The sequence below is a fragment of the Equus asinus genome, chromosome 19 (genome assembly GCF_041296235.1).
Source record: "Equus asinus isolate D_3611 breed Donkey chromosome 19, EquAss-T2T_v2, whole genome shotgun sequence".
NCBI lineage: Eukaryota > Metazoa > Chordata > Mammalia > Perissodactyla > Equidae > Equus > Equus asinus.
Genome location: NC_091808.1, coordinates 20,150,273 through 20,175,143, shown reverse-complemented (window position 1 = coordinate 20,175,143; position 24,871 = coordinate 20,150,273). Strand labels below are relative to the sequence as shown.

Sequence of the window (24,871 nt, the reverse complement as noted above, 5' to 3'; positions counted from 1 at the left end):
CGATCTGGTGGACAATCGCAAGAGAATCAGTGGCAGAACCAAGACCAGTATTCCAGTGCCCCTTTTTCTGCAAATCTCCCTGGCTTGAATCTTCAAAGCATGTCCCTGTGGCAGTGCCAGGAAGGTCTTTTCCTCTGAGGCACTCAATGGAAACTGAGGCCTGGGTAGCCATCAGGACTCCCTCCCTCCCATTAGTGGCCATGGGACTCCAGATCAGGGAGGAGGAGAATCCGCGTGTGCGCGTGTGTGTGTGTGTGTGTGTGTGTGTGTGTGTGTGTGTGTAGGCAGTCATGTGACCTGGGCGTGCATGCCCAAGTGGCAGGAAGTGTCTTGAAATCAGATCTCACGTAGGAGGCACAGAACATGGGTGCCTGGAACGGGGCCAGAGATATTGTGGGGCTCAGGCCAGGAGGGGAGTGATGTCTCCACCGTGGCCAACCAGGCCTTCTGCAGAGCCGGCCACTTCTGCCTTTGGAAAGTGTTTCACAATGCCCCACATTTGTGAGGCCAGTGAGCTCAGCTGAGGATGGGTCGAGGGTGTGGGCTCACACACTCACATACACCAGCACCCAGACAGGGAGCACAGGCCGAGGAGCTGCCGGGCACACGGGGCCCACGCAGAGAGTGCCAGAGCCCGCCGTTCTCATGACAGGTGAGGAGCCCCTCTAGGGACAGTGCCTGGATGGGGAGTGGGGCGAGGGAGAGGCAGGGAGGCCAAGGAAGCCCCTGATTCCCCATGGGAGTCCTTGACATGACCCACTTCTGGACACCAGCCTGGAGCTGGGCTGTCCACGTCCGCACAGGCGTGGCTGATCTCGGTGCCTCTGGAGCCCCTGAGCTTCCTTGGCTGCTGGAGGAGGCAAGGGGCACACATGTCGGCATCGCTGTGCCCTTCTCAGAGCCCAGCGTCCCTCTCTGCATCCTCTGTGGCAAGAGAGATCTGGATTCAGGAATCTGCGCTCGCAGGGGAGGAGGGCAGTTCTGAAGGCTCCACTCCCCACACATCTTCTGGAACGTTTGGTAGAGGGGTGGCAGTGGTGGACCCCAGATGGCAGTCGAGAGCATCTATTAGGTTGGGCCTTGATTTCTCCACTTTGCCAGGAGGAGGTGGGAGAGGAAGACAGATGGCTTTAGCCCTGGGCCACTGGAAAGAATCAGGTCACTCACCATGCCTCCTGGGGCCCTTTGCAGGTGACAGTGGAGCCCCAAGGCTAAGCAGGCCCAGCTATGGCTCCATCTCCAGCTCACCCAGCCCAGGGCCACAGCAAGCACCTCCCGGAGGGACCTACCTGAGTGAGAAGATCCCCATCCCGGACACGGAACAGGTGGGAATGATGAAAACTCCCTGGGCTCTTTCAGGACTGACAGGATCATGTGGGACCTCACAGGCTGGAGAAGGGAGGTCCACTGAAGACCAGGGCAAGCCCTTTCTAGCTCTGAGCAGCAGTGATGGACAGTAGCAACTGCCCCCTTCCCTCTTCTGTCCCCAGTGCTTAGCTGGGGTGCTCATTATTTGTCTAAAAATTATCAAGTGGCTTTCTGAATGAATCTCAGCTTTCCTATGAGGGGAAAGGGACCTGGGGTGAATTCGGGTTGGGGCCTCGAGGATTTCTGGTAGCATCGAAGGAAAGGACCAGACGTCAGGAGGCATCGGGAGAAGTGAAAGAGGCTGCAGGCTGGCTTCTAGAATGCTGTCACCCTGCATCGCCGGAATCTTCGGCGTATGCCCAGGCTGCCAGGCCAAGCCCTGGAATGGGAACGGGGGGTCGCTAGGCTCAGCAGACTCCAGAGAGGAGAGCGTGTGGTCTGAGAAGGGGCTGAGGAGGGGGAGGCTGAGCTACGGAGTCTTGACCCCAGGAAAGCCCCCCGTCGGGCTCTAAGGATCTGCTGAATCAGAGCTTGCACAAGGCACGCTGCCAAAAAAGGCAGAAAGAGGACCCACTGTGATTCAGCAAATCCTGCTAGTTCCTCCCACCCCAGGCCCTCCACTAAACCCCCAGGGGTGGCAGCTCCCAGGATGGGGAATGGAGGGCAGGGCTGGCCAGCCTGGGCTGATGAGCCCATTGGAACTCAGCCGGGAGCTGGCCATGGCCAGCTGCTCCCACCCCAGTACCCAGGACCCCCTCGCTCCACTCCCACCTGCAGGGCACGTTCAGCCTTCGGAAGCTATGGGCCTTCACTGGGCCGGGCTTCCTCATGAGCATCGCTTTCCTGGATCCAGGAAACATCGAGTCGGATCTTCAGGCTGGCGCTGCGGCTGGATTCAAAGTGACTGAGTTGGGGCACCATGGGGAGGGGGGTGACAGGGTAAGTGGGTGGAGACCCCCAGCTCAACACATTTCCCCAGAGTGGCCTGCATGGCTGGTGTTCCTGGGAACGGGTGTTAAGTTCAAATGGGCCAGAAAGGGGTCTCCAGGGCCACCCTGCCAGAGCGTGGCGTGTATGGGGGGTGGTCTTCTGGCTCCATCTCCCCCATTCTCTCCCTAAGGAGTGTCCTTGGTTAGAGGGTACCGCCAGCCCGGAGGGTCCTCAGAGACTGGCCCCTGTGGGTGAAAGCGTCTCCCTGCCTTCTCACAGCTGCTCTGGGTGCTGCTGTGGGCCACAGTGTTGGGTTTACTCTGCCAGCGACTTGCTGCCCGGCTGGGCGTGGTGACAGGAAAGGACTTGGGCGAGGTCTGTCATCTCTACTACCCTAAGGTGAGCTTGGTGGGCCGGGACAGGAAACACTCACAGGCCACAAACAGCCATTTATAGCTTCCGTGGTCAAATAAACACGTCATCTCAGGTGGGGCATCACAGGCCCATTTGATAGATGACAAGAACTGTTACCCAACCAAAGCGGGCTCCGTTCTCGGTGAGTTGAAATCGAAGCCTTCAGCAGAATTAGTCGTTACACAGAGCACAATTTATTTGCAGCAAAGAAGGAGAACGCGGGGAATTACTTCTGCAGCCGTGGCTCCCCGAGCACAGGAAAGCTGGGCCTTTTATTTCGGATGGGGAATGAATATTCAAAAGGGAGAGGCAGGTATTGGTTCCTCAGGCGCAGTTTGAAAACATGCTTCCACCTACATCACATGTTATGGTAATAAGGCCTAAGCTCCTCCTGGGGCGGAGATCTTAACATTAAAATGAAGCAGAGGTAACTCTTGGGCGTTTCTCCGCCCATCTGTGCAGTTGTCCTAGTGGCAGGGTTTGGACCAGTTCAGGGTGGTTGGTGATTGCATCTCTTAACATAACTAAAAAGACAATCTGGAGAAATAGTTAAGTGCTTCCAAAACCTCCGTTGAGTTATTCGGGGCAGTTAGTCGGTGACAGAATGAGGCTCAAATTCATAGGATACAGACTCAGAGGGACGTTAGAGATGCTCTGCTCACTTAAGAAGGGGAAACTGACACCTGGGGGCGTGACACAGCCAAGGAGAAAATAGGTAAGCATTGGGTCGGGATGGTCATTGGCCAAGGTGAACACTGAGGAAACTGGCTATTGTCAGTGTCCAGGTAGGAAAACAGAAGCTACACCACTAGATATTTGAAAGGTATTTCAAATGCAGGGATGTAGTCGCAAAGGTTTTGGAAGGGCTGGAGGAACAAGGCGGAGGAGGGACCCAGAGATCAGAAAGCTGCTGGGCAGGAGGCCGAGAGCCATCATTTGCTGCCCCTGCTGAAATGGCCACCAGCACTGCGGGGGCCCAGGCTGCCTGTTGCCACGGCCAGAAACACTACCAGAAGCAGGGGAAAATGATTTCTTCCTGCCTTTCAGTCTCCCATAAGTGTCTCCTTCGAAAGCTAACTGGAAGCCAGCTGGCAAGGCCGTCTTACAATGTGGTTTACAGGCTTCCAGCCCAGCAGTATAGGGCCAGGTGTGGAAAGCTGCGGGCAGGGCCAAGACAACAGGCAGACAGCTGGCCCAGCCTTGACGAAGGATTACCTCCTCCCCTAGCTGCCCCGCACCATCCTCTGGCTGACCATCGAGCTGGCCATCGTGGGCTCGGACATGCAGGAGGTCATCGGCACCGCGATTGCATTCAATCTGCTCTCAGCTGGACGGTACTGCCCTGGGGGCCCCCTGCTCTTCAGTCCAGGGTTGGGGACAGCTGCTGTTCCCCCCCCCCCCAGGCCTTGTACTTCCCTGTGTCCATTTCATCCTGCATCCCCTCTGACTCAGAGCGTTGCCCAATGTCCTCTGGGGAACCTGAGATGTGCAGCAGTCAGTCACCACGCAGCCATCAGCACCCAGCCCAAGCTCCCTGCCATGCTGGTCCCCCACCCAGCTTGGCCTTTCCTCGAAAGTTCTGTGCCATTTTCCTGGCTCCAGCATGCTTGCTCTCCCTTGTTGCATGGCTGGCTGGGGCCACTTGGGTCCCTGGTCCCAGAAGGCCAGATTCCACAGTCTCCAGCCCTGCGGGTGGGCATTCCAGACCCCTGGAGCAGGCTGGGCTGACCCAGGCCGCTCTGGTTTCAGAATCCCACTCTGGGGTGGCGTGCTCATCACCATCGTGGACACTTTCTTCTTCCTCTTCCTCGATAATTACGGTGGGTGTGCCCCTCATGTCTGGGACCGCGCTGCGGGGTCGGAGCCCGATGCTCTGCTGTAGCGGGAAGAGTTCCCAGCGCGCGCCCACCCTCTGGCTGGTGGCCTTGAGCAAGTACTCAGCCTGCTGCTTCTCCATCTGTAATACGGGGAAATAATAGCACAGACGTCACCGGGCTGCGGCCAGGACTCCAGGAGGTTTTAGATGTTAAGCAATTGGCACAGCGCCTGGAACAAAGTGCTCAAGATATCTGCCTTTAATAATTGCTTATGTTACAATTTTGCGGTATTTTTGCTCTGCCCCTTTGCTCTCCCTCCAGGGCTGAGGAAGCTGGAAGCCTTTTTTGGATGCCTTATTACCATCATGGCCTTGACCTTCGGCTACGAGGTGGGAAGCCAGAGCCGCAACACCCCGGACCAAGGCCACCCCTCTCTCTGCCCGCTGCAGAGCCTGGGGGCGGGGCCACAGCCCTGGCGGCGGGGCGGGCGGGGTGAGACCGGCGGCGCCGGGGGCTGGGCCTGACGAGGCTCCTCCCCACAGTACGTGGTGGCCCGTCCCGCTCAGGGGCCGCTTCTCCGAGGCCTGTTTCTGCCCTCCTGCCCCGGCTGCGGCCACCCCGAGCTCCTGCAGGCCGTGGGCATCGTCGGCGCCATCATCATGCCGCACAACATCTACCTGCACTCGGCGCTGGTCAAAGTGAGCAGAGGGGAGGGAGGGAGACACGCCCACTGCCTTAGGGCCCCGCCTCCAAGCCTGGAGCCCCGCCCCTTTGGTCCTGCCCTCGCGATTTTAGGCGGGAAGTGAAGTCATTCTATTTATTCAACATATAATAATAGAGCGTCTACTGTGTGCTGGGAGCTGGGGGTCGATGGTGAAAGGATAGACAAGTCCTCTGCCTCCCTTGAGCTTGCCTCCCGGGGGCAGGGGACAGGGAGACAGACCACGAGCGAATACGCAAATGAAGGAAAGGATTATGCGCTGTGAAAGATGCTCTGAAGGAAACAAATGAGAGAAGTATGATATGATAGAGAATGACTGAGGAAGGGGCTACTTTTGAAAAGGTAGTCAGGAAAGACCTTTGTAAGGAGGTGATCTTTGGGACATGAAGGATGGGAAGGACGATGGGGGAGAAGATATTCCAAGCAGAGGGAACAGCAAGTGCAAAGGCCCTGAGGCAGAAATAAACTGGGCATGTTTGAAGAGGGAGCCTGGCAAATGGAGGGGAGCAGGTCAGGGGCTAAGGTAGACAGGGGCCTCAGAGGCCAGTCTCCCTTCACTCACACGGTTGGTCACTGTGGACCAGGCCTCTGGGCAGAGGTGTAGGAAGGGCTTGTCCCTGGCTGCCATGTAGGGGGCTTTAGAAAGAACTGGGGTTTGAGGGGAACACAGGTAGAGGTGTGAGGGTGAAGGATGTTGGGGTGGCTCTGAGGGACATTGGCTCTTCCCTCCCTTTGACCTCCTTAGTCTCGAGAGATAGACCGGTCCCGCCGGGCGGACATCCGAGAAGCCAACATGTACTTCCTGATCGAGGCCACCATCGCCCTGTCCGTCTCCTTCTTGATCAACCTCTTCGTTGTGGCCGTCTTTGGGCAGGCCTTCTACCAGCAGACCAACCAGGCTGTGGTGAGGCACACCCCCCCACGGGCCCCACAAGCTGGCTGGGCACTCCAGGCCACACCACTGAGCCCTCTGCCTCTGCCCTGCGCCCTGGCACCCTGGGGGAGGGAGTCTGTGACCCTGGCCTGGGGCTTGAGCCCCTCCCACCCCACTGGGGAGAGACCACTCCTCCCAGGTGGGCTCTTAGAGGGTCGGACCCCACCACGGGCTGCAAGGCATGGACATCCAAGGGGGGGGTGACTGGGAGGGAGGCGCTGAGCCTCCAGGCCCCAGCTCTCCAGCCACCCCTTGAGGGGTGGGCGGGCGCTGCCCAGCCAGCTGAAGAGAGGGTGATCCAGGGGAGGTCCGGCCTGAGTGTGAGCCTGGAGTCAGAATGTGCGAGGCGGTCATTCTCTTCCGTGTGTCCTCTCTCCTGACAATCTCCATAGTTAGCAGAGAAACCGCACTCGTTCAGCCGATGTTGACTGCCTGTGTTATGTACCAGGCTGTGTCCCAGACCCTGCGGGTACAGCCGTGACACAAAGAGCCTGCCCTCCTGCAGGTTAAATGTGGAGGGTCGTGAGCAGACAGGAGCAAATCTACAAAGCAGTCCAAAGGGGAAGAGCATGAAGGAGAATAAAGGGGTGCTGACACAGAGGGAGGGGGCTGCGTGAGCCCCGGTGGGGCAGGTGGCATTTGAGCTGGCTCCCAAAGAGAAGGAGCCAGCCGGCTCCTGCCTGGCTCTCTGGGATGTGGGACCTGTGCCCGTCTCCCTTTCTGAGTGGGGCTCTGTCACCCGGTTCTGACAACCGCTAGCCGGTGTTGGGCACTCGCTGAATGCTGGGCACTGTGCCAGGGAGGGCTGGCCAGGCCTCCAGGGACCTGGGCACTGCCACTGCCTTGCTATGTGACCTTGGGAAGTCCCAGCCCTCCCAGGTCTCACTCTGCTCCTTGGCACAAGGAGAGAGGTCTAAATAGGGATGGCCACTCCTTGTCTTCAAGACGTAGAGCTGTGGGAAGCGGGTCCGGTGGAAGGGAGAGCGCGCTGTGGGGCAGCGCGCGCTCTGGGGCAGCTCGCGTCACTGCCAGCCAGTTGTCTCTTTGCGGTAATGCCAGCTCTTACAAATCCAACAGAAGCAGGAAACTGGGTTCTCACGTGAATTCTTCTCCATTTTAAATGTTAGCAACAAATTCACATTAAAGAAAAAAAAATTGTTAGCTAAAGTACATCTGGCAGGATTTGGCCCGCGGGCCACTGTTTTTCCACCCCTGGTCAAGGCCTGGTGGTCTGATTTTACGAGACTGAGTGTGCGCTTCACATCTCCCTGCTCCTGCCCCGGTGCCCGCAGTTCAACATCTGTGCCACCAGCAGCCTCCACGACTACGCCAAGATCTTCCCCAGGAACAACCTGACCGTGGCCGTGGACATTTACCAGGGAGTAAGCGCGCCGCAGGGGTGGGCGTGGGAGGGCAGCAGCCGCAGGGCGCGTCGCCACGCCCACCTCGGGGCGGGCCCTTGCGGGGGTTGGGGGGGGCACGCGCCTGACCACACCCCCCTCCAGGGCGTGATCCTGGGCTGCCTCTTCGGCCCCGCTGCGCTCTACATCTGGGCCGTGGGTCTCCTGGCGGCCGGGCAGAGCTCCACCATGACCGGCACCTACGCGGGACAGTTCGTGATGGAGGTGGGGCCTGCGGCGGGTCCGGGGGTGCCAGGGGCCCGATCCGAGGTCAACGGGCACACTACTGGGGACTCGGACACGGGCCTCGGTGATCCTTCAAGCAGCCCAGAGGGTACCATTATAAGGCCCACTTTACAGAGGAGAAAAGAGACTCAGAGAGGTGAGGCGACTGGCCCGAGGCTGCAGACCCAGGACTAATAGAAGCATTTTCCCCAAAACTGTTTAGTCTTCAGCAATCAGCTGTGGAAGGACCCCCCCCCCCCAATTTCTCCCCATCTGTCCCCTCGGCCAACTAAGGTCAGAGCTGCCCCCATATCAGAAAAGGAAAAACAGAGGGTCCCCCCAGGCGTGAAATGGGCTGAGGGACGACAGGGGTCCCTGCTCTGGAATCCCCAGCCCTGTACTCCGCCACCAAGGTGCCCCCCACCCCCGACCCCAGGGCTTCCTGAAGCTGCGGTGGTCACGCTTCGCCCGCGTCCTCCTCACTCGCTCCTGCGCCATCCTGCCCACCGTGCTCGTGGCCGTCTTCAGGGACGTGAGAGACCTGTCAGGCCTCAACGACCTGCTCAACGTGCTGCAGAGCTTGCTGGTGAGCGGGGGTCCCTACCACCCCTTTCCCTGCGGCGCCACACGGGAAGCACAGCCATCCCCCATATTGAGCCCCCCTGCAAGGCTCACAGAATCCCCACAGCCACCCCAGGGGGTAGGATCCACCATTATCCCCGTTTTGCAGATTGAAAAACTGATGCACGTAGTTAAGTGACCAGCGGCAGAGCTGGATTCAGACTCAGGCAGCCTGGGAGCAGAGCCCCGAACACTTTCTCCTGCTTTGGAGCCCCCCAATCCTGGAGGGCACAGAGATGGAGAAACTGAGGCTCAGAGTGGTCAGGAGACTTGCCCAAGGGCACACAGCCAGGCAGAGGATGACTGGATTCCCCGTCCATCCCGCCCCTCCGCGCTGTTTTCCGAGGGCAGGGTCCCTCAGCCCCATCCTCCCGCTCCTCCCCAGCTTCCCTTCGCTGTGCTGCCCATCCTCACCTTTACCAGCATGCCCGCCATCATGCAGGAGTTTGCCAATGGCCTGTGAGTACTCCCCGGCCCAAGCACTGGACTGGCATTACTGCATTTGATCCTCAGAGCCCCCAGGAGGTAGGAATTACCATTATCCCCATTATCCAGATAAGCTCAGAGAGGTTAAGGAACTTGTACAGGGTCACACAGCTAGCAAGGGGTGAGGGAGGGGAGCCAGGACTGGAATCCGGGGGTGGGGGCTGTTTCTGGAGCCTGAGCTCCTCGCCCTTGTCTCAGACTCTGCTCTTGCCAAAATCCTGCAAATGTGCAGCCTGGAGGACCCAAGAGGCAGCAGTGGGTGAAGGGGCTGCTCCAGGTCTCACAGCCCGGAGAAGCCAGCTCGTGTATCCATTGCTCTCTCCCGCCCCAGCTCCCGGCTGGCGGCGGGCACTGGGGAGAAAGAGGAGGAGGAGATGTAGCCAGTCCTGAGCCCCCTTCTGTCCCCCAGGCTGAGCAAGATCGTCACTTCCTTCATCATGGCGCTGGTCTGTGCCATCAATCTCTACTTCGTGGTCAGCTACCTGCCCAGCCTCCCCCACCCCGCCTACTTCGGCCTCGTAGCCCTGCTGGCCGCGGCCTACCTGTGCCTCACCACCTACCTGGTACTGCAGGGTCTGCGGGGGGCCTTGGGGATGCGGGAGACCCGGAGAGGAGGCCGCGGGAGGGGGCTGCACCGGGGCTTTTCCCCCGAGGCCTTGTCCCCGCTCTCCGCCCCTCACGGTCGCCCCTCCCCCAGGTCTGGACCTGTTCAATCGCCCACGGAGCCACCCTTCTGGCCCACAGCTCCCACCAGCGCTTCTTGTACGGGCTTCCTGAAGAGCAGCCAGAGCCCTCCGGATGAACTCCCACCCCGGGGCCTGGCTGCCGGTGGCATGAGTGGGTGGCATGGGTGCGGCAGACTGGGTGCTGGATGGGGGGCGGGGGGAGGCGGGGGTGGAGGCAGCAAGACGGCGTGGAGCAGCCTGGGTTCCACAGAGACCTGCTGTTTCCTAGTTCGGACAACTGATTAACCTCTGGGTTTCAATGTCCTCATCTGTAAAATGGGGACACCACCAATCCTGCAATGGATGTAAAGCACTTTAACACAGTACGTGGCACTCGGGACTTAAAAAAAAAAAAAAACATTCCAAAAGTATTTATTGAGCACCTATAGGAGCGATCTGACAGACCGCCCCAGTGTGGGGCGGAACACAGGCTCTCCACTGGCGCTGTCGGATGAACGCTCTGTAAATTCGACTTCACTTCTTGTCCCAAAGAGCAGGGCAATGTCTGGTTTGCTCTTGGTCTCGCTGGAGTGGCCTCAGCCGTTCTGTTCCACCCACCCACAACCCATTTTCCAGGCAGTAAAATCGAGGCGCGGTTCTCCTCCCTTCAGGCGCCAGGTCATAAGGATCCCAAGAGTCCTTGCCTCCGAGGCCCAATTCATTTGTCATCTCCCCGGGGGACCGGGCGGCCCAGACTCCCACGCCGTGCAGTTAACGCTCCTTCCGCGCTGACTCCTAGCTCCCCCTAGGGGCAGGGACGGTCCCGAGCGCCGACACTCCCAGCCTCGGCCTCACCCCTCCGGGCCGAAGAGGAGAAGGCGGGCGCTCCGGCCTCGCGCCCTGGGGCCTCGGAATCCGCCCAGGCGTGGAGGGGGCCGCGGGCGCTGTGTGGGCGGGGAACCCCCTGACCGCTGGGAGCGGCCCGGCACCCCTTCGCCCCGTGCAGGGGCTGTACTTTACAGACGCTCCCTGGGCGGTTTCTAGGCTCCCCCAAGTCCCTCCTCTAGCCTCTTGCCGGCCCGCGGACCCCAGGCCGGGAGCTGTGGAGAGCGGCGGCGACTAGGGGCCACCGAGCCTTTCCCCTGGGTTGAGCCTGGAGCGGGCGCTGTGCCCCGGAGCACCCCCGATTTCCCAGGGGTCCGGCGACCCGAGCTCCGCGCTCAGGTTGGGGCGCTTGTTTATGAGAAGAATTTCCTCTTTCTTAAAAGGGCAACGTTGCGAGTGGGGCCTCAAGGAGGACGGGGTGGGACCGGTCTTGGCTCAACCAGAGCAACAGTGAGAGAGGGTACCTGGGCGAGAAGGCCGCCCAGTCCCCTTCTCCGGGCTGGCCTTGGAGAAGATGAGGCGAGCTGAAGGAGGGAACAGATGGGAGCTGGGTAGTGGAGGAAGGCATTTTCCAGACCCCTCTGCTACCTGCAGATGCCTCCCCCCCCGCCCCCCGCTGAAGCCCCTCCCCGCCCCTGGGGTCTGCCCCTGCTTTGTGCTAGACGTAGGGCAGGAAGGCAAAGTCCTGAATTAAAGATGTCAGTTCTCAAGGAGCTCACACCCCAGTGGGGGGACAGCTAAGTAAACGACGCAACCAAACACTATGCGGTGGGACGAGGGAACAACCCAAGTGCGTCTCGGGCACACCTGGAAAGAGTGAGGCAGAAGCCAGAGAAGTTATCTCCTGGAAAGGATTTCCAAAGCTGAATAGAGAAAGGGGGATGCCAAGCGGGGATAAGCGGGCCAGAGGTGGAAGGGGAGATCTGTGTGCAAAAGCGTAGCGACATGCAACCTTGTGGAGAGTTCTTAGATCTCGTGGAGAAGGGCCGGGGATCCCAGAGAAAGGGCAGGTTGGTCATATGAACAGTTAAGCCTGGAATTGAGAGCTTGAGTGCAAGGAAGGCGGGAGGGGAGGGGACCATAGGGTGAGCGAAGGGGCTATTTTGGGCCTGGGCGAGGGGTGAGCCGTGATGGGTCAGGCCAAGGTCAGTCCTTTCAGGGCAGGGAGACCCCACAGAGAGCTACCCCGACCCCCATAGTAGCTCCGCTCCTCCCAGCCCCCATGCTCAGCTCTAACTTGAGCCGGGAGGGGTTGCTCCTTGTCCGCCTCCCTGGCTGGGCGTGGCCCGGCACCTTGACTCTCCCCAGGACCCGCGAGGGCGCCCTGCCTTTCTGCGCTGCCCCGCCCTGCATGGGTGGGGCTTTTTTTTACCAACCTCCTTTGGAAGCTGAGGTGCTCGATGGAAAAGACGCTCTTGCACTGTTGGCAGAAACACACGGCGCCCACGACTTTGTTCCTCCTGGGGTGCAAACCCATGAAACAGATAAAAATAAACTGTGGGTAAGGCGACCCCTGCTGCTGGGGTAGAGAGGGCTAGCAGCCGGCTGTGAACACCCCCCCCCCCCCCAACCCTACAGAACACTTCCACCAGCTCCTCTGTCCCCACAGATCCCCAGACCCTGGGCCTCCTGACTCAAGGCAACCACCTTGCCTTGGCAGAAGGTGCACCTCGGGGTGCCTGGCAGCCTAGGAGGAGGGAAGTTCTCATAGGGGAGAAGGCCCGCACCAGCAAAGTTTTGGAGGGGGCGATGGGTGTGTGTCGGAGGTGGGAGGTGAAGGGAATAGCGGGGAGCAGCGGCCCTGCCCAACGCCCTATCCCCGCTTCAGCTCCTCTGACCCTCAAGAGGACAGCTGGCCAGCTTCCAGCCTTCACAAAGAGAAACGGAGGGAGAGGAAGGCGAGCCGGCCTGCTCAGATCAGGGGCGAGGCCAGGGGCTCACTCAGCCCCACGCCACACATTTCCTTTTGGGGTCAGCGCGGGCTGGGCGGCAGGAGACAACGCTGAGGCCCCGCCCTGGGGCCGGGCCGAAGGGGAGGGGGGTTCCGCTGGGTGGCCGGAATGCCCTTTCCGCCCTGGCTGGAGTGCTGGGGCCAGTCGCTTCACTTCTGGGAGCTCAGTTTCCTTATCTGTAAAATGGGATAAGAAGGGGGTCGTTCTGAGGAGTAAAGGAAATGAGGGACCCAGACTAAGCGCTCGCCACACGTAAGCGACGATGAGGATTAAATGCGATATGGCGGCCGTGCGGGCGCCCTAAGCGCAGGAAGGGGGGCCGTGAGTTCTAGCCTGGGGGCGATCGCAGCCCCGGCCCACCTCCTCCCGGCCCCCGTCGCAGGGCAGGACCCTGGCGCGCCTCCAGGCGGCGCCGCTCTCGGCATCCGGCCCCGCGCGGGGCCTCCCCTCCGCCCCCCGCCGCCCGAGGACGTGCGCCGCGCTCGCCCCGGCGGCCGGACTGGGCAGGACGCGCCCCCCCCGCCCGCCGCTGCGGCCCGCGGGGGAAGGAAGTGCTGGGGCGTGTTCGTCAGGCTCGGCGTTATTATTATTATTTTTAAAATTGTGAACACAAAATAGTAACGACGAATGGAAGGAACTTCACAAACAGGAAAAAAAAAAAAGAAACCCACCCGTAGACCTCCTGGCACATAACGCAGGAGTTTCCCTCGTGAAGGATCCGCGTGGAAGCGCGGACGCCGCGCCGGCCCGGGGTGTCTGCACGGATCCGGGTGGAACGGCTGTTTTAAAACCTTCCAAACGGTTGATGGCTGTGGTCCCCACGGTCGGGCATTGGCCTCGCAGGAACTGAGCGCCCGCTGTGTACGGGCCCCGCCAGAGAGCACCCCTCCCACCCCCGTTAATCACAGAGTGGCCGGCGTGTGGAGTAAAGGAGAGGGTCCGGGAAGGTCTTTTGGAGACGGTGGCATTTCATCGAGGTCGGTGGGATTTGGCTCCGAGAAGGGGGAAGAAGCGTGTTCTAGGCAGAGGGAACAGCGCTTACGAAGGCCCTGAGGCGTCGAGGCGCTTGGCTCCTCCTGGTGGGAACGCCAGGTGGCTGGCGCGGCTGGGGGGGGCCGGACTGCGGGGCGCCAGGTGGGGCAGTTGGGAGAGGTCGACAGGGGGCGTCCCGTGGCAGGGAGTTGGAATTTTTACGCTCTACAGATCGGGTCACCTGGCCCGGAGTGGGTGGCGAGCGTCACAGGCCGGTCAAGAGCATAACTGTGTGGATCTGCACAGCAGTTTGGAGGTCGCAAACAGCCTTCGCTTGCTCACGACTTCCCCGCGAGGTGGCCCCTGCGACTATGGGAAAGAAGATCCCTTTTACAGACCAAACAGCGTTATGCCCGTTTCCCAGATGGGGAAACCGGGAAGAGGTCGGTCCGCGACCCTCGGAGCGCGCAGAGGCGGAGCCGCGCGGCCCTCGGGCACTCCCCGGCGTGGGCGGGCCCTGGCCCTTGGCGCTCGGGCTGGGTGGGCAGGGTGCTGGTCCTGCCACGCAGCCGCAGAGGCTCGGCCCCGCGGGCGGGCGGCAGGAAGGGAGGCGACGCCCCCTGGAGCGGCAGGAACCCGGCCGGGCCCGCCTCCCCGCCCGCCGAGCCGCGCCGGCCCCAGAAGTGATGAAAGCCGCGGCCGAGTCCAGGTCACGCCGAAGCCGTTGCCCTTTTAAGGGGGAGCCTTGAAACGGCGCCCGGGTTCCATGTTTGCATCCGCCTCGCGGGGAGGAAACTCCATGTTGTAACAAAGTTTCCTCCGCACCCCCTCCCTCCCCCTCCCCCTAAGAACCTGGCTCCCCTCCCCTCTGAAGCTCGCGGGGATCCCTCCCTCCCACCCCTCCCCTCCCCCCCGCGCCCCGATTCCGGCCCGAGCCGGGGGGGAGGCCGGGCACCCGGGCCAGAGTCCGGCCGGAGCGGAGCGCGCCCGGCCCCATGGACAGCTCGGCAGTCATTACTCAGATCAGCAAGGAGGAGGCGCGGAGCCCGCTACGGGGCAAAGGTACAGGGGCGCGCGGAGGGGGCCGCAGCCCGGGCGCCGCGGGAGGGCCGAGGACAGGGCCGGGACCCTCCCCGGGGCTACCGCCGCCGCAGCCCCGCGCGCCCGCCTTGGTGGGGCCCGAAGCTCCAGCCAGAGAGCGAGCGGGGTGAGAGTTTGAACTTGGGGAGGCTCGGAGACGCGGGGCGGGGCCTGGCGCCTCTCGGGCGCTCGTATCTGTTCGAGGTGGGGAAACTGAGGCAGGGGTAGAGAGGGCGCTCCTTCCGGGTCTCCCGGACTGGCAGTGAGCGGTGCCCGAGAGTCGCCCCCTCCCCCCCATTGGCGCCAATGGGGCTGGGAGGGGGGGTCGGAGAGGGCGCCTTCGGGCCACCCGCTGAGGCTCCGCCCCCCTCTGGGCCGCGGGCTGGTCGGGTCGCAGGAGGGGGCGCCGAGGTGACAGCGAGCTGGGGAGGGTTGGAAGGATCTCCCGCCAACACACAGCCACGTTCCTTACAAACTTCCGCGTCACGCGTTGGAGGCGCCGGGCCCCTCAGAGGCACCAAGAGGGGCACCCACTTCTAAGGGTCGCCTGCGCGCCCGCGGGGAGATGCGGGTGTCGGGTGGGGACGTGCCCACACACGCACCGACCCGGGAAGCCCCGCCGCCCACCTCGGCCCGGCGCCCCGGGGCTGGCGGGGCTGGGCTGGGGGTCTGCCCCTCCCCTCCCGGTGTTGGTTTCAGAGGCTAGGATGTCCCTCCAGGTCTGCCCACCTCTGGCCGGAGCCTAGCTCCTCCCGGGGGCAGGGGGCGGCTGGAGGGTGGGCCCGTCAATCAGCCGGCGGACGCCAGGCTCTAGGTTGGAGGTCTGGGCGGGGCGGGGGCGGAGGAGGCGGGGCCGGCAGATGGCCGCCGGACACTGGCCTCAGGTCCCCACTGCCTTCCTCTGGGCCAAGTTTCAGGGAGGACTTTGGACCCACGGGGGCGGAGAGGATGGAAGGAGGGCGGGAGCGGGCCGCAGGGCCCCAGGCTCCGGGCCTCCTTGGCAGGGGCGCGACTAAGCTGGGGCCGCCCAGGTAAGGGGGTTCAGGAGGGGCCCCCAGGGGGACTGACTCCTCCGCAACGACGGAGCCTAGGAAAAGAGAAAGCACCATCGCTATACTCCTTCCAGCCAATCCACGCCTAACATGGGTACTTTTGTGCGCCCACTAGGACGACTTGTGGGGAGCAGAGGGGTGGCCTGGAGCCAACACCCTCAGGAGGGTCTGAGCCTCCTCAGCGTGTCTCCCGCGATGAGGTGGGACGGCCAGGCCACACCGTGTCGGCGCGGGGGCTCGCAGGGGGCACCTGTGCGCGCCTCCGCGGGCTGCTGTGCACGCCCCCACCCTGGTCCTCCCCGCTCCAGGTGACCAGAAGTCAGCGGCTTCTCAGAAGCCCCGGAGCCGGGGCATCTTCCACTCACTCTTCTGCTGCGTCTGCCGCGATGACGGGGAGGCCCTGCCGGCCCACAGTGGGGCGCCCCTGCTCGTGGAGGAGAACGGAGCCGTCCCCAAGGTGCGTGGCGGCCAGGTGGGGGCTGCGGAGACACCTGGCCTCAGCCCGGAGGGGGTTAGGGAAAGGGGCTTTACATGACACGCCTGCCGGCTCTGGAAGGTACTGAGGAGGGTGAAGCCCCCCCACTGACCCCTCCGCGGCATCGCCCAGCCAGGCCCTGAGCCCCCCAAGACCGCTGGGTACCCCCCAGCCAAGGAAAGTCTGAATTCCTCTTCTCAGTGGGGGCTTTTCCCCCGCCTTGGTTTCCCTTGGTGGGGAAGTGAGGCCTGGAGAGCCCGGCAGCAGAGCGGGCAGGGGCAGAGCTGGGGGGGGAGGGTGGCCTCTGTCACCATCCTTGTGGCCCCCCAGGTAGAAAGCTGGGGGAGGGCAGACTTGTGTAGGAGGAGTGACTGGGGCTTGAGAGAGGCACCCTCAGCCAGCCCCAGGTGTCCCCACAGCAGACCCCAGTCCAGTACCTGCTTCCCGAGGCCAAGGCCCAGGACTCGGACAAGATCTGCGTGGTCATCGACCTGGACGAGACCCTGGTGCACAGCTCCTTCAAGGTGGGCCCTGCCCAGCAGCCCCCAGCCCAGTTTCCCAGGGGGCCTGTCCTGGCCTGGGAGGGTGGGCTCTGCAGGTCCTGCCCCAGCTCCAGCCGCCCTTTTCCCCCTACAGCCAGTGAACAATGCCGACTTCATCATCCCCGTGGAGATTGATGGGGTGGTCCACCAGGTGAGGGGCCAGGATCGTGGGAGGCGGTGGGCTTGGCATTGCCTTCCAGACCCCAGGCTCCTCCCACCAATCCTGAGAGCCCCAGCTGGGATTTTAGATGTGGAATGTTAGAGGCTCAGAGAGGGTGTGAGACTTGCCCGAGGTCACACAGATCCTCAGGGACTTGGCCCTGCTCTAAGGCCTGTAGGAAGTGGGGTTCCTCCTCAGCGCCCCCTTGCCCCACCCTGCCCGGGACCCAGTTCAAGTAATTCAGGATAGGTTGTGTGCTGTCCAGCCTGTTCTCCATTACTTGGCTCGGGGGCCGGTGCCCTGCAGCCTTGGGGTGAGGGGGCGGTCCCCCGGGTCCCTACACTTGGCTGAGGCCATGGTGGGGAAGGAACTGAGAACTGATTCCCGTGAGGTAGGGCCCGAAGCCAGGAGTCCAGGTTCATTTTGATCCTCTCCCCCCAGGGGGGTGGTGGCTTCCGTAGCAGAGCCCGCAGGCCATGGGACCAGCCCCGGTCCTGTGCTCTTCTGCCTCTTCCACCGGCTCCCTCCCAGCCCTCAGCCACCCCACCCCACCCCACCTCATGTGGCCTGCAGCCAGCAGCCCCTCACCGGCCCGCCCCCCAGGTCTACGTGCTGAAGCGGCCCCACGTCGATGAGTTCTTGCAGCGGATGGGCGAGCTCTTCGAGTGTGTGCTGTTCACCGCCAGCCTGGCCAAGGTGAGCCCCATCCCGCCAGGGTCCCGGGAGCCCAGCCTCCCATCCTCCTCCAGCACAGGGCTGGAGAGACGCCCTGGCCCTGGATGACCCACCTCCCCCACCCCCCCCCACCCCCCCGCCCCAGTATGCAGACCCGGTAGCGGACCTGCTGGACAAGTGGGGGGCCTTCCGGGCGCGGCTGTTTCGGGAGTCCTGCGTCTTCCACCGGGGCAACTACGTGAAGGACCTGAGCCGGCTGGGCCGAGACCTCCGGCGGGTGCTCATCCTGGACAACTCTCCCGCCTCATACGTCTTCCATCCAGACAACGCCGTGAGTGCCCCGCACCCAAGCGGGGGGTCAGCCCATTCCTGCACCCAAGCAGGGCCACCTGCTCCCCTCACCGCCCTTCACCCATCTGCCCAGGTACCAGTGGCCTCGTGGTTTGACAACATGAGTGACACGGAGCTCCACGATCTCCTGCCATTCTTCGAGCAGCTCAGCCGTGTGGACGACGTGTACTCAGTGCTCAGGCAGCCACGGCCCGGCAGCTAGTGAGGTGCCCTGGGGCCAGGACCTGCCCCTGACTGCCACCCACACCCCTCACACGCGGACTTTTCCCTAAGAAAGCCCAGCGGCCGCCGCCACCACCACCTCAGTGCCATGGGGAAGTGGGCGCCCCCCCCCCACCAGCCTGGCCAGGCCTCGAAGGGGGCAGCAGGCTGCGCCGAGGGCCATGAGCCCCCGGGTCCCCCTGTCAGTGCCTTAGATCCTCCTCTTTCTCAGGGGACCTGTGGGGCCCTGCGTGCCACTCCCCCTTCCTCTCTCTCTCTTTCTGTGCTGCCATGTTTCTCTGCTGCCAAATTGGGCCCCTTGGCCCTTTCCGGTTCTGCCTGGGGGAGGGGCCGGCTTCCCGCTGCCCCACGCCTTGGACCGCCAGCCTGGGAACAGTGGACACAAGTGCCTTGCGTAGAGCCCTCTTTCTGGCCTGGTTTTCCCGGGCTGGGGCCACGATCGTGTCAGCTCTGGAACAGTCTCCAGGTCGCTGCAGTCTAGCCTCATGGGGAAGGAACCAGTCTTCTCACCTCCTCCCTTGGGGCTGACACAGCCCCCGCCCCTCTGCCTAGGCGGGGGGGGGGGGGGGGGGGGGGGGGGACAAGAGCTGTCACCACTTGTGAAGGCAGCAGGGTCTGTCCTTCAGGACCCCAGGTTCCAGCTTCTCTGGGCTCAGCAGTAGCTGAGGGCTGCTCCCCAGCTCACCTGAGACCCCCTCACGTCTGCCTTGACCACCCCAGGGCCCTGGGGCTTGGCTCCCGCAGTTCCACATGCAGGGGCACAGGTAGGACCTCTTCTCGGTGCCATATAAATATGTATATGTGTATATAGATTTTTAAAGAGGGAAGGGTTGGGCTAGATACACCCCTCCCTCACCCCTTTCCTGGGCCCATAAATTGGGGGGAGAGTTGGAAAGGATTTTTACCTTTTTTTAAACTGCTAATTTCTGAATGAAACAAGCTGGGCCAAGGGGCCCCAGGCCCTGTCCTCTGTCCCTCACACACACACTTCGCTCCATTCGTTAATTCCAAACACGATTGAGCACCTTCTCTGTGGCCAGCACTGTGGTAGGCCCACCAGCTGAGTGTGTGGGGGTCTCTGTACCACCTGATCGTGCCTCCTCCACCCAGCCCATACTTCACCAGTGCCTTCAGGGGATCTGCAGGAGGTGGGACCCTTTTGTGGGATTTGGGGGGTCTCTAGGAAGCCTGGCCAAGGTGTCCCCCTCCCCTGTGCCAACCCACCCATTGCAGCCCCCTGCCTCGCCCCCTGCTGGCTGGGGGCAGCTCCCAGGACATTTGCCTTCCAGCTCTGACTCCTTTATCTGGAACCCCTCCCCCGAATGCTGAGTCTGGAGGTCAAGGCCTTGGGTCTCTTCCCAGGGCCTGACGGTTGGGGACCGTCCCCCTAGGGGACCCACATACTAGTGCCAAGGGGGATGGCAAGTGGAGTTGTCATTCCCCTCCCTCCCCCAGCTGTGGGTGGGAGGGAGAACAAGGTTGGCCTGATTCGAGTGACCTTCCTGTTTTAAGTGCCTTCTCTGTCACTGAGAGCCCCACAGTGTGATGAGAACTAAAGAGAAAGCCAGATCCCTTATAGTGCCTCTGTGGTTATTGGCGGAGGTTGAAGTGGAGGGAGCAATTTGTGTCCCATGCAGCCGCACCCCTCTTCGACAAACCCTTGGGAGGGAGGGGGATGTTAGTAGGAGGGGCCTGCAAGTGTGAATGTGCACGGTTAACCACAGCTTTGAGTAGAGCTGAGTGCATCGGGCTGTACTATTTAATGATCCTACCTGTTGGCCTCAGTTATCAGATCTGCAAAATGGAGCTACGCCCTCTTTGCAGAATTGACTAAGTGCTCGCACACGGAGGATTCAGTAATATTAGCTCTAAAGCAGAGCTGAGCTGAGTCCCTAGGGGAGGCCCCTGGAAGGTATTTGGAGACGGGAGCGGTGTGGTTTCTGCCCTGGAGCGGAGCGGGGAGGGGCTGGTGGGGCCCCAGAGCGGGGAGGTGGGGAGCAGGCCGAGATCCGCGGAAGCTCAGTTCAGCGGCAAACCCGGGAACTGAACGAGGCCGAGGGGCTGCGGGCTGAAGTTCGGGGGCTCTGGGGAGACCGGGTGGGGCCGGGCGCGCGGTCTCGTTCCCTGCCACCACCGTCCCCCCCACCCGCCGCGGCCTCTGGGTACCCACTGGCCGCGCCCTTGCAGGAGCCTCCGGCCCACTTCCTGCCCCCGCCCCTCCGGCCCTGGCAGCACTTCCTTTGCAAAACTGGGCAGCCCCAGGCCCGGGCAGGAAGTGACCTCCCGGCCCGCCCTCTCCTGATTCCCGCGGTGGCCACTAGAGGCCTCTCTGTCCTCGCAGACGCCCGGGCTCCCTAGAGCCGGCCCGCCCCGCCTGCCGTGGGGCACACGCCCCCGGCCCCCTCCCCCGCCTCGAGGGCTGGAGAGATGAGGGCCAGCATCGTTCACCCCTCTGCTGGGGGTGGGCAGCCTTTGCTCTCCCAACACACACTGGGGCGAAGGAAGACCTGCCCTTCCCAAAGGTTGGTCCCTGTCCCCCCAGCTCCACCTCCCTTCTTCCTCCCACTCCCTCATCCCCTTACCTTGTGAATCCAGCCTCAAGCCTGCCTCATGGTGCCCCAGGTGCTGAGCTGCCCCCCAAGTCTCCGAGGGAGCTTGTAGTGTATATGATACTCCCCCCGCCCCCGCCCCCGCCCCAACTTTTCCCTGGTAGCAGAGCGCCGGGGAAACGCCGATTGGGAAGAGAGACCCGCGGTGCCCACACTCAGCTCCGTCAGCCCCAGTCTGAGGTGGAGCCCAGCCTTCTCAGGGTAGATACTCAGGTCTGCCTGCCTCTGCCCTCCTTCCCCTCCCTCTCCCCCTCCCCCTCCTCCTCGGGGTCCTGCTCGATTTCCTGCTCTCCATGCAAACACTGGTTCCCCCAGATTTGCATCCCAGAGGCCCAGGCACGCAGTCAGCAGGGCTCCGGCTGTGAATGAGACCACAGTCAGCCTTTCCACACCACGGCTACCCACACATCCTTTGCCCACAGAGTTCAACTCAACCACATGTATGGTGCTTCCCGTGTGCCAGGCATGGTGCCAGGCCCCGGGGACATGCCATGACTACGCCGCGTCTCTGCTCTCAAGGAACTCACTCTAGTGTGGAGAAAGACACCCGACAGACTGTCTAAAACCTGGTGATTACACAGAAGGCGGGAGCGCAGGGGACACCTGACCCCCTGGGACAGCCGTGAAGGGATTGGGAAATGCTTCCTGTGGGGTGGAGGCCCTGAGGAGTTTGGGAAGGAAGAGGGATTCAGGTGAAGGTGACCTGAGCGGGTGGGTTCATCAGGAAAGGACGCCAGAGCGCCAGGGGCCAGTCACAGCCCGGAGAGTGGGAAATGACAGCAATTTTGGAATTGCACACAAGGCGGGAAAGGGGAAATGATGCTGTAGAAAGCAGGAGAAGCCAGATAATGCGGATGCATAGCCAGACCCAGGGCGTGGGCTTTTTCTCGCGAGCTGTGGGTGCCACTTAGGGAGACTAGAGGATAGCGAACAGGAGAGGGATGTGCTCAAAGCTGGCAGCTGCACGTTGGAAACTAAATCAGGGGTATGGGGACATGAGATCCTATGGGGAGACCAGAGCCATAGACTCGGAGATGGAGGATGAAGACCTGAACTGGGGTGGAGGCAGAGAGAAGGCAGAAGGAAGAAGGGATGGAAATGAGATAGGAGACAAACTCGGCCAGCCCAGCCGGAAGCTGTGGCTGGTTGGCCCCTGGGGTTGGGGTGGAGAGGAGGGAGGGAGGCAGTCTGACTTCTGGCTTTGGAGATGTCAGCTGTGAAAAGGTCTCTGACCAGGCCTGTATGGGGCAGGTAGTCACTGTTTACTTGTGTCACACACACACACACAGCAGAAGGAGTGTATTAGAAGCACCTCATGCAACCCTGCTGGCGGGAGTGTAAACTGGTGCAACCTCTTTGAAGAGTGATTTGACAATATCTATCAAAAATATTTTTAAAATGCAGACACCTTTTGTCTAGCAATTCCACTTTTAGGGATTTACACTGTAGATAAAATGTATATACATATAACCTCGTATGTGGGTGGGTATTAATTGCATCCTTTGTAATCACAAAACACTTGAAATAACCTAAGTGTCCACCAAGAAGAGACTGGTTAAATAGATGCTGCTATGTCTATAGCAAAGAATGCCATGCAGTCATGAAAAGTGATGAGGTGGAAGATAGACCAGTAAATGAAACAAAGCAAGATTCATAACTAGAGTGATGGCATATTCCCACTAGAGGGAATATAAAGTAGACACAGATATAAGTGTATACTTTTCATTTTTTTGCTGAGGAAGATTCACCCTGAGCTCACCTCCATGCCAATCTTCCTTTACTTTACACGTGGGTTGCTGCCACAGCATGACCAACAAGTAATGTAGGATCTGAACCCACGAACCCAGGCTGCCAAAGCAGAGCGCACTGAACCCAAGCACTACACAGGGCGGGCCCCTACATATATACTTCTGTATAGTTCAGTAGGGTCCACAGGAAGTGGGGATCATGGCTAATCACAGGGAGCGGGGCTGGGGGACTGGATAGGAGTCGTCTAAGATGGGAGGGACACATTTTATTACATATCTGTTTGTATTTTTGAATTATTTTACCAGGCACATTTATTAATTGTTTTAAATAAAAATCAGTTTAAAATTAAAAACACAGAGTCGGCTTTCAATATCAAAGGCACAAATCACAAATTCCATGTCATTCCTTTGAATGGTCATCACATGCCCACTCTGTTTCAGGCACTAGCGTCCGGCAGCAAGCCAAACACACAGTGTGGGAAAAACAGAGGTTATAAAAGTAATTACGAAAGGAATATTACAAAAGGAGAAGTTGAAAGTGGTAAATAAAGACTTAAAAACTTTCGTGTTGCCACTGCCCCAAGATGACTTCTAATTGCCCCAAGATCACCCCAAGATGACTTCTAATTGCAGAAGGGGAGATGTGCCTTTATGGTGGGGCTATCTGGCAGTCACTACCATAACCAAGGGCTCAAACTTTGCATCACTCATGCTGGGACAGCTTGACATTGTCTACCTCCCGATGCCATGCAATGTGAAGTACACAGTAACACCTTCGACATGCTACTCAAAGTGTGGTCCGTGGACCAGCACGTCAGCACCCGCTAGGAGCTTGCTAGTAATGCAGAGTCACAAGCCCCAGCCCAGACCTACTGGATCAGCATCTGCATTTTAAATAGGTTCCCAAGTGAGTCACGATATTAGAGATTGAGAAACACTAGCCTTTTTCAAAAATTCTTGAAAAAAATTGTTTAATCAGAATCTAATCAAGCCATTAGAGGTACTTTCAGTTTGTGGGAAAAATAGGAGGAAGAGGAACAAATTAAGTAATACACAAAGAAAGACTTCAAAAATCCCAATGTGAACATCATATAACACAACTGTTCTTGGCTCAGGTAGGTCAAGGTCACAGAAAAAAGCCAGGGGACTGTTCTAGATTTAAAAAATACTGAAGTGATGCAACAATCAAAGGAAATGCATGATCTTGATTTGACCAAGAATCAGTAAAACCAGCTGATAGGGGTCGGCCCGGTGGCACAGCGGTAGAGGAAGTAGAGGAAGATGGGCACAGATGTTAGCTCAGGGCCAGTCTTCCTCAGCAAAAAGAGGAGGATTGGCAGCAGATGTTAGCTCAGGGCTGATCTTCCTCAACAAAAAAAAAAAAAAGAAAAAGGAAAACAGGTGTTAAAGTCCTCCTGGGGACAACTGGGGAAACTGGACTGAAAAGAAGAAGATATTAGAAATAATTGTTAATTTTCTCAGGTGTGAAAATCGTTTTACAATTATGAAGGAGAATGTCCTCATTCGTAGGAGATGTGTGATAAGTTAAATATTTTGGGCTGAAGTATCATGATATCTGCAACTTACTTCTAAATATATACAGGTAGATAGGGCAAATGTTGATCCTTGAGTCACGGGTGTTTATTATGCTATTGCACTATTATTTTTACTTTTCTATATGTTTGACATTTATCATTATAAAGAAATTGAAATAATTTTTAAAAACATGTTGTCCCCCAAAATCCTGAGGCTAAATTAAAAGACAAGCAACGAAATGGAGAAAAGTATGTCATAAATGACAGGCAGCTTACCAACCTCAATACGTGAAATATAGAAACAAGTCCAACAAATTAATTAAAAACTCCCACAAAGGAAGACATAGCCAATAATTTTGTTTTTAAATGGTCTATCTTACTGGTAATCAAAGAACTATAAATCAACACAATAACGATTTTCTTTTCAACATTCAAACTGACAGATTTCCTTAAAAGCTGGAGCCCAGTGCGGGCAGAGTGGAGACAGGGCAGTCTCTTCTTGGGCTGCAGCTGGCACTATAAATTAACGCGACTCTTCTGGGAGGCAATTTGCTATTTACATCTCTGAGCCAGCAATCCCACTTTTAGGAGTTTATCCTACAGAAGTAAAAATGGCTGCAACCTAACGGCCAAGGTTAGCAATAGGAATACTCACCACCACATTCTTTGCAGTATTAAATAGTTGGATATAATTTGGAAGTCTGATAATGAACTATTAGTTATATAAACGATGCTATCTAATGGATTGCCTTGAGACGATTAAAATGAAGTTGCAAAATAACATATAAAAGTAAAAAGTATGTGTGTGTAGATAGACAGATGATTATATACGTATAGGACACACGCACAGCATGTGGACTGAACAATGACTTGAAAGAAATACTCCAAAATAAACCATCCGTAGATTACCTCTGTAATGGAATCGTAGATGAGTTTTTTCTTTTCTTTTTGCCTGTCTGGATGATCAAGTGAATATATACTTCTTTTTCTTCACAAAAAAGGGTGTTATTTTTAAAAACAAAATAACTCCGG

At 59.4% G+C, this 24,871-nt stretch overlaps 2 protein-coding genes and 1 long non-coding RNA gene across 12 annotated transcripts; 2 read left to right on the top strand and 1 right to left on the bottom strand.

Annotated features, from left to right (window-relative positions):
* The first annotated feature begins 307 nt into the window (after window positions 1–307).
* On the top strand, window positions 308–10,012 carry SLC11A1 (solute carrier family 11 member 1). Of its 6 annotated transcripts, none has more exons than XM_014852531.3 (15): window positions 308–652; window positions 1,192–1,325; window positions 2,146–2,268; window positions 2,578–2,697; window positions 3,940–4,046; window positions 4,462–4,532; window positions 4,851–4,918; window positions 5,072–5,227; window positions 5,996–6,154; window positions 7,477–7,566; window positions 7,690–7,809; window positions 8,246–8,395; window positions 8,816–8,889; window positions 9,326–9,479; window positions 9,614–10,012. In XM_014852531.3, exons 1-15 carry the CDS (start codon window positions 646–648, stop codon window positions 9,716–9,718), a joined length of 1,638 nt encoding a protein of 545 aa, XP_014708017.1. In that variant the 5' UTR covers window positions 308–645; the 3' UTR covers window positions 9,719–10,012. The 6 variants fall into 6 exon arrangements, 4 of the variants coding, with proteins under 4 accessions (XP_014708017.1, XP_070345834.1, XP_070345833.1 ...); XR_011495559.1 differs by having other exon boundaries at window positions 339–652; window positions 8,816–8,955; XM_070489733.1 differs by having other exon boundaries at window positions 339–652; window positions 7,690–7,966.
* A 98-nt stretch (window positions 10,013–10,110) lies between these two features.
* LOC123278452 (uncharacterized) lies at window positions 10,111–12,438 on the bottom strand. Of its 2 annotated transcripts, none has more exons than XR_011495561.1 (3): window positions 12,305–12,438; window positions 11,843–11,926; window positions 10,111–10,990 (listed from the first exon to the last, which is right to left on the bottom strand). It is a non-coding gene; the product is annotated as an uncharacterized lncRNA (long non-coding RNA). The 2 variants fall into 2 exon arrangements; XR_006515833.2 differs by having other exon boundaries at window positions 10,151–10,990; window positions 12,194–12,346.
* CTDSP1 (CTD small phosphatase 1) lies at window positions 11,830–19,523 on the top strand. Of its 4 annotated transcripts, none has more exons than XM_070489734.1 (8): window positions 11,830–11,967; window positions 13,622–13,833; window positions 15,831–15,979; window positions 16,417–16,521; window positions 16,634–16,690; window positions 17,303–17,395; window positions 17,520–17,705; window positions 17,799–19,523. In XM_070489734.1, exons 1-8 carry the CDS (start codon window positions 11,867–11,869, stop codon window positions 17,925–17,927), a joined length of 1,032 nt encoding a protein of 343 aa, XP_070345835.1. In that variant the 5' UTR covers window positions 11,830–11,866; the 3' UTR covers window positions 17,928–19,523. The 4 variants fall into 4 exon arrangements, with proteins under 4 accessions (XP_070345835.1, XP_070345836.1, XP_044607298.1 ...); XM_070489735.1 differs by having other exon boundaries at window positions 11,849–11,967; window positions 16,420–16,521; XM_044751363.2 differs by lacking the exons at window positions 11,830–11,967; window positions 13,622–13,833 and adding an exon at window positions 13,956–14,452.
* The last annotated feature ends 5,348 nt before the right edge of the window (window positions 19,524–24,871 follow it).

Coding starts and splice junctions, on each gene's coding strand:
- SLC11A1 (XM_070489732.1), top strand. Junction 2,698..3,939: donor GTCATCTCTACTACCCTAAG/GTGAGCTTGGTG, acceptor CTCCTCCCCTAG/CTGCCCCGCACCATCCTCTG. Junction 7,967..8,245: donor GAGAAAAGAGACTCAGAGAG/GTGAGGCGACTG, acceptor CCCCGACCCCAG/GGCTTCCTGAAGCTGCGGTG.
- CTDSP1 (XM_070489734.1), top strand. CDS start 11,867: ATGGAAAAGACGCTCTTGCACTGTTGGCAGAAACACACGGCGCCCACG. Junction 15,980..16,416: donor AGAACGGAGCCGTCCCCAAG/GTGCGTGGCGGC, acceptor GTGTCCCCACAG/CAGACCCCAGTCCAGTACCT. Junction 16,691..17,302: donor TTGATGGGGTGGTCCACCAG/GTGAGGGGCCAG, acceptor CCCGCCCCCCAG/GTCTACGTGCTGAAGCGGCC.